Below are 7,713 nucleotides of genomic sequence, written 5' to 3' on the forward strand. Positions count from 1 at the left end.
TCATGTGAAAGGCCATTTTTTGTTTCCATCGTTGGATTGGATCTAGTCCTCACCACATGTCAAATGCCTAAAGAGATTGATTGGTGCTTCTCTGTCAGAGTTGTTTGGTGTACACCATTCAGCCACTTATTTTCTTTCGTTTAAATAATGCAACTATGTCTAAATTCGCAACTTCTAGTTAATCATTGAACTTGATTAGCGTACAACAAAAGTGATTTTACTACTACTACTACGTTCTTTCAGATCAAATAAAGGAAGATTATAAATCGGTAATTAACACTGAATTATAGTTATTGATATACTCATCCCTTGAGTCTTGAGGCATACTTCAACAAGCCACGGATATAACACGCGAATCAGATGCAGAGTTTCAATGTCATTTACCCAACATTAATCTAATGACTTGTAACAACCTAGCCAAATTCTATAACCGGAGAAATGTTGGATACATAAAAAAAAAACAAGCTCTGGATTAAAGTCGTGCAAGTCAAGACATAACGTGAAATATTACTAGTATGTTGGACTGTTACATATGATATTAGAATCGCTTCACATGCAACCTTTAGATAATTGTGGAGAAGAATATAAGATTTTGAATATACTAGTCTCAGGATACGCACGTTGCGCGTGTATCCCATCTCAATGAGTAATTTCTTTTTAAAAAATTAAGTAAATATTATTATTAAATAATGTATTTAAATTTATAAGATAAATAATTAAAATATAAATTACTGTAAATGATGAAAATTAATCTTATTTAGCTAGATAAATAAAGAAACCGCAAGTAAAATCATATTTCTTCAATATTGTGATGAAGCTGTACTACTAGTCCTACTCTTCCTTTGCGAAAGTTTCTTCCATTATTATTTATACTGTATCATGATTAAATTTATTATGGTATCCTACGGCAATTTTAGTAAAACAATACCAAACCAAAATTGACATTAATTGTTGCTTCTTATTTTGTGTTTGGAAAAAGAATACCAAGCCTAAAGTAAAAATAAGCGTTGTTTCTGATTTCGTTTTGGTTTAAAATTCTAGAAAACCAAAAATTAACTTTGTAACCTACAGAAATTATTACGGTAAAAGAATACTAAACCTAGTGTCATTAATTAATTGTTGCTGCTTATTTACTTTTGGTTTAGAAGTCTAGAAAACCAAAATACTATTGGCTTTACTTATGATGAAAGAAGATTAGATCTAGACTAACATTAATTGATGGGCAATTTTGGTAAAAGTATCCTACCTAAAATGACACAAACTACGGTGGAAAATATAATGCTAGAACCCTAAGGGTGACATAAATTGTTGGGCAATTTAATTTTGATTTTCTCCAAATACTATTTGTATTATAAATTTCTCCAATATAAAATGCACTTTCAAAAGGCAAAAAATGTGAACGACATTTCACTAAGGATATCACTAGAGGTGTCAATGGTTCGGTTCGGCAGGTTATTTTATAAAATTTGTATCATACCAATTTTTCGGTTATTTTATTATGTATAACCAAAACTAGACTTTTCGAAACCGTCCCATGATATCGGTTTCACTTCGATATTGGTACGGTTCGGTTAATTTTCGGTATCTTTTAAATGTCATATAGAATTCACCAGTAAAAATAGAATGCAACAACGTACGTTCTTTTATAGGACTTAGCGAACTCTCTAGACATTTTTACTGTTTAAAGGATAATGAATTAAAAAACATGAAAGATGGCTAGAGTATAGATACACAACTATTCGACACCAACGTAAAAGAAACTAAGTAAAAGCAAAGAAAATATAAATCACACGAGTGGAAAGATATTAACCAAGTTGGGACTCAAGAATAAAGTCTATATTAAATATTTAAGATAAATCTAAATTATATAAAATGAAACATATTCAAACATTGTAGTTTGCTACTCATAATCATTAGAATACTTTGTGTCTTGCTAATAAAGATACTTGAAATAACTTAGTTTAAGTATAAATAGCAGAATAGGTTTTAGGAATTAGTATTTTGAGTTTAATTACTTATTGACTTATAACAATTTTTATAATTTCAAGACCCAATGAAAAATTTAATACTTATTAGTTTTAAACTTACTATATGAATATATTTTTCACATGTAAAATTTATTTGGTACGGTTCGATATTTTTTTGGTTCTACCCTAATTATCGGCACGGTTATAAATTTATATAAAAACCTACGGTTTCTTTAAAAGAAACCTAAAAATCGATTCCATCGATTTAGTCGATTTTCTATTATCCATTCACACCCATCACCACGGAATAATATTATAAAGAAAGTATTCAACGGCAATCACGGTAAATGAATGTTGGTAAATCTTAATCGGTTTTAAAGTCGTAAATATTAGGACCCATAAAACAAGTGTAAAGAATAATTCGTGTTGACTATGATTAGATATCTTTACAAGTTACAACAGACATCATTACATACCTAACTCCCGTCCACGGCCCCAGTGCAAGGATGTTTGCAATCGAGCATTAGCAAGATTCCACGTTTCCTGGTTTTTGTCCCATTAGGAAATGGACCATTTACAGTAACTGCCTAACTGGCAAAAGCTCGCTCTTCAAATTTTTTAACCGACAATTATTTCATCCTAAAATTAATTAATTAATATAATACCAAGATACTACCTATCATGTTCAAACCAAGTGGAGTAACCATTATCTGGTATTTAAAAAACACCAAGTTGTGTCTATAATCAATCAGCTCATGTGCAATATTCCCACAGGAAGAAGACAAGCTTAGATATGAAAACAACCAAAATGATTCCTGCTCCTCTCTGCCTTTGAATCCCAATAACCGGATAAAACAACTTGGTATCTTCTTCTTTTCTTACTTCTGCTGCTGCACCAACCAGCAGAACTAGAGGTGCTTCTGCAATTTTCTTCGATCCTTCTATATTATCCAACATGGAGGAGCCAACTCGATTAGTAGAAGAAGCAACGATTAATAACATGGACGGACAACAGAATGAAGAAGAAAGAGATCCAGAGAGCAATTCACTGCATCAGCCTCTTCTCAAGAGAAACAGAACACTATCATCCAGTCCATTTGCCTTGGTTGGAGCTAAGGTCTCCCACATCGAAAGTTTGGATTATGAGTAAGAACAACTAATAATCTTATCATAGATCAAGTATAGCTTTTCTTTACTTGTGCATTAAAAGGGCCAACAGAAATTGGATGTCCTAATTGTGTGTGTCTGTTTTAGGATCAACGAGAATGATCTCTTCAAGCATGACTGGAGAAGGAGATCTAGAGTTCAAGTATTACAGTATGTGTTCTTGAAATGGACACTGGCATTTTTGGTCGGCCTGCTTACAGGAGTTACAGCCACCCTCATCAATCTTGCAATCGAAAACATGGCTGGTTACAAACTTCGAGCTGTTGTGAACTATATCGAGGATAGAAGGTAGGTGATGTTTTCCCTATGATCAACAATTCATAAATGCTTCCAGAAGTCTTACTACTGATTCTTCAATACGATTCCACTAGCTAATGACTAAGAACAAGACCAAAGATCACTTATTTGACTTGAATTGTGTTATTGATTTATTCATAATTGAGATTGTAACAATGGTTACAGGTACCTTATGGGATTTGCATATTTTGCGGGTGCTAATTTTGTGCTCACTTTGATAGCTGCCCTTCTCTGCGTGTGCTTTGCACCTACTGCTGCAGGGCCTGGAATTCCTGAAATCAAAGCTTATCTCAACGGTGTAGATACTCCCAATATGTATGGAGCAACCACACTTTTTGTCAAGGTGCGTCACACACCCAATTTTATCAGTGCTGGCAATTCAGATAGCAGGCAGATTATAACGCCATCAGTATAGTATTGAGATTCTGTCGAACCAGATGTATAAATAGATAGAATAGCAGCAAATAACACATTTTTATCTTAGTCGTGATGGCACCTAATCCGACCCGCTAGATAAGCCAAATACAATCAACACATATTTATGGAATTCAATCTCATTTGGGAAGTGATCTCTATCTTTCAGTAATCAGATAGGAAGTGGTTTAAGAATAAAAAGAGAATTTTAGAATCGAATGCACTCATCCAGCGAGGAAGATCCATCAGTGGTATCTAATCTACTCTTGAATTTCCAGCAGTTCAATCCTTTGGTACCGTCACTGTAACTTGTTTTTTCATCCTCCATTTAAATACAATAGCTTCGGTGAGACTCAGCTTATATGTCTTAATTGAATATGCTATTTGTTGACTAACATGGATTTGCCCTATCATGAAAATGAAGGAAGCGCCAAAAATACATATACTTAAAAGGGGCGGACCCAAGTGGTGAGAAGTGGGTTCAACTGAACCCGCTTCGTCAAAAAAAATACTGTGTATATGTATAAATTATGGCTAAAGCAAGGTAAATTTTGTATAGAAATTATTTTTGAACCCGCTTATACAGCTTATGTTAGTTATGGACTTCTCCTGGGTCCGCTACTGTACTTAAAAGCACATACGAAGAGATACACAAACTAAGGGCAAAGGTTCATAATTTAAGGCAGTTGTGTCCAGAAGAACAAATTTTGCTTGCATGTTGCAGTGTGAATTTAACAATAAAAGAATTATGATCACAAATTTCCACTTGTAATTGTACTATAAGATTCTAAATTTTGAGAGATTTGACATGTTTGCTTTCCCTTTGACTGAATCGTAAAAGTGAAAGTGAAGTTCATCAGAAGTAGATTATGATACTTACCAACCCCTTTTTCCCTTAAACAATCTTTAATCTGTTCACTCACAGATCATTGGAAGCATTGCAGCAGTTTCTGCTAGCTTAGACCTTGGAAAAGAAGGGCCATTGGTTCACATTGGCGCTTGCTTTGCTTCCTTACTAGGTCAAGGTGGTCCAGATAATTACCGGCTCAGGTGGCGTTGGCTCCGTTACTTCAACAACGATCGGGACAGGCGAGATCTTATCACATGTGGGTCATCATCAGGTGTGTGTGCTGCTTTCCGTTCTCCAGTAGGTGGTGTCCTATTTGCTTTAGAGGAAGTGGCAACATGGTGGAGAAGTGCACTCCTCTGGAGAACTTTCTTCAGCACGGCAGTTGTGGTGGTGATACTGAGGGCCTTCATAGAATACTGCAAATCTGGCAACTGTGGACTTTTTGGAAGAGGAGGGCTTATCATGTTTGATGTGAGTGGTGTCAGTGTTAGCTACCATGTTGTGGACATCATCCCTGTTGTAGTGATTGGAATCATAGGCGGACTTTTGGGAAGCCTCTACAATCATGTCCTCCACAAAATTCTGAGGCTCTACAATCTGATCAACGAGTAAGCACCTACTCTTCCACATTCCCAACTGGATCATCAAACATTCAGTTGGTTCTCTAGATTTTAAAGGCAATGCATATCCACACAAAAATGAGCTTACTTGGATTAGAATCATCTTGAGACATTGATCCAACGGTCTTGCATCTTTTTAAGTTTGAATCCTAATTCCTATCCAAACATGGCCTTCTTATCACATTTAACTGCCAAAAAAAAGGGAAAACTATAGATGCAAAATCCTGACTTTCAATCTTTGATCCTTTTTTTATCTTGCAGGAAGGGAAAACTACATAAGGTTCTTCTCGCTCTGAGTGTCTCCCTTTTCACCTCCATTTGCATGTATGGACTTCCTTTTTTGGCCAAATGCAAGCCTTGTGATCCATCACTTCCCGGGTCTTGTCCTGGTACTGGAGGGACAGGAAACTTCAAGCAGTTCAACTGCCCAGACGGCTATTACAATGATCTTGCTACTCTTCTCCTTACAACCAACGATGATGCAGTCCGAAACATTTTCTCCATAAACACTCCCGGTGAATTCCAAGTTATGTCTCTTATTATCTACTTCGTTCTGTATTGCATATTGGGACTCATCACTTTTGGGATTGCTGTGCCATCTGGTCTCTTCCTTCCAATCATCCTCATGGGTTCAGCTTATGGTCGCTTGCTTGCCATTGCCATGGGATCTTATACAAAAATTGATCCAGGGCTGTATGCGGTTCTCGGAGCAGCTTCCCTTATGGCTGGTTCAATGAGAATGACTGTTTCTCTTTGCGTCATATTTCTTGAGCTAACAAACAATCTTCTCCTTCTGCCAATAACAATGCTGGTTCTTCTAATTGCCAAAAGTGTAGGAGACTGCTTCAACCTAAGTATTTATGAAATAATATTGGAGCTGAAAGGTCTACCTTTCCTGGATGCCAACCCGGAGCCATGGATGAGAAATATCACTGCTGGTGAGCTTGCTGATGTAAAGCCACCAGTAGTTACACTCTGTGGAGTTGAGAAGGTGGGACGTATCGTAGAGGCCTTGAAGAACACCACATATAACGGATTCCCTGTCGTCGATGAAGGAGTAGTGCCACCGGTGGGTCTGCCAGTTGGGGCAACTGAATTGCACGGTCTTGTCCTAAGAACTCACCTTCTTTTGGTTCTCAAGAAAAAGTGGTTCCTTCATGAAAGACGGAGGACAGAGGAGTGGGAAGTGAGAGAGAAATTCACCTGGATTGATTTAGCTGAGAGGGGCGGTAAGATCGAAGATGTGTTAGTTACAAAGGATGAAATGGAGATGTATGTCGATTTGCATCCCCTGACTAACACAACCCCTTATACTGTGGTAGAAAGCTTGTCAGTGGCTAAGGCAATGGTGCTTTTCAGGCAGGTGGGGCTCCGCCACATGCTCATTGTACCCAAATACCAAGCAGCAGGGGTGAGATTATAAGCAAATTTCAGTTATTTTTCTTATGCAAATATCTCCCTCCTATCATAGTATAAAGTTGCACAGAAATAGTCATATGGTAATATAAGCACTTGTTTAGAATAACTATAGGTGGCAAAGTTATTTTACATTAGAAGTGATAAAAGCATTACTTACATCACACTTGTGCTCCTTTTGTAGGTATCTCCGGTGGTGGGAATCTTGACCAGGCAAGACTTGAGAGCCCACAACATTTTGAGTGTCTTCCCTCATCTGGAGAAGTCAAAAAGCGGTAAAAAGGGGAACTGAATCTCTCCAGATAAAACAGATACCAGTCAATTTCCATGAATTATTTTTTTCCAGATTCCTTTAGATCTTTCCTTCTCTGTTTTACTTTCTCTTTTTATAGTTTCCATCCTTTCTCAATTTTTATAGGAAGAGAGACACCTGAAGAGAAGAGTGAGAGCAATTTTTTATGAATTATTTGACACACATAAGAAATCATTTATATATACATCATTTCAGTACAAATGCAGAGAAACACAGTTCATACAATGCTACCACATAACGCAATAACTGCAATTATGTGATATAATCTTGTGCCATTTATGAAAACTGTCTTGAATAGAGATTTGTCCTTAGTATTGTTCTGTTTGCAAGTTACCTGAGTTGAATATAAACTTCAACCGTACACAATTTTTGAAGATGAAATACTCAAAAGCTCCCTCCTGCTTCTTGCCAGATTTCTTCTTCTTGCTGTTGCCTTTTTTAAAACATAGAATCTCAATACTGCATGCAGCCACATTGATTTCTTTGATTTGGCCAACAGTTAGGTAGGTGTGCTCCAAAAACAGAAAAAGATCATAGAAGCAGATTAAACAATGAAGCACCCAGACAAAGCAGCTACTTATCATGCACCAAAAAATACAACGCATAGGTCCCCAATAACAGACAAGTCTATATGTAAGAACAATAAGAAAGAAGCTTGAAGTTAGGTAA

At 36.5% G+C, this 7,713-nt stretch overlaps 1 protein-coding gene across 1 annotated transcript; it reads left to right on the plus strand.

Annotated features, from left to right (window-relative positions):
* Positions 1-2,685: 2,685 nt before the first annotated feature.
* Positions 2,686-7,269, plus strand: LOC104213640 (chloride channel protein CLC-b). Its single transcript, XM_009763169.2, has 6 exons — positions 2,686-3,113; positions 3,222-3,422; positions 3,597-3,774; positions 4,771-5,303; positions 5,577-6,726; positions 6,916-7,269. Exons 1-6 carry the CDS (start codon positions 2,923-2,925, stop codon positions 7,021-7,023), a joined length of 2,361 nt encoding a protein of 786 aa, XP_009761471.1. The 5' UTR covers positions 2,686-2,922; the 3' UTR covers positions 7,024-7,269.
* Positions 7,270-7,713: the final 444 nt, after the last annotated feature.

The sequence above is a fragment of the Nicotiana sylvestris genome, chromosome 2 (assembly GCF_000393655.2).
Source record: "Nicotiana sylvestris chromosome 2, ASM39365v2, whole genome shotgun sequence".
Taxonomy (NCBI): Eukaryota; Viridiplantae; Streptophyta; class Magnoliopsida; order Solanales; family Solanaceae; genus Nicotiana; species Nicotiana sylvestris.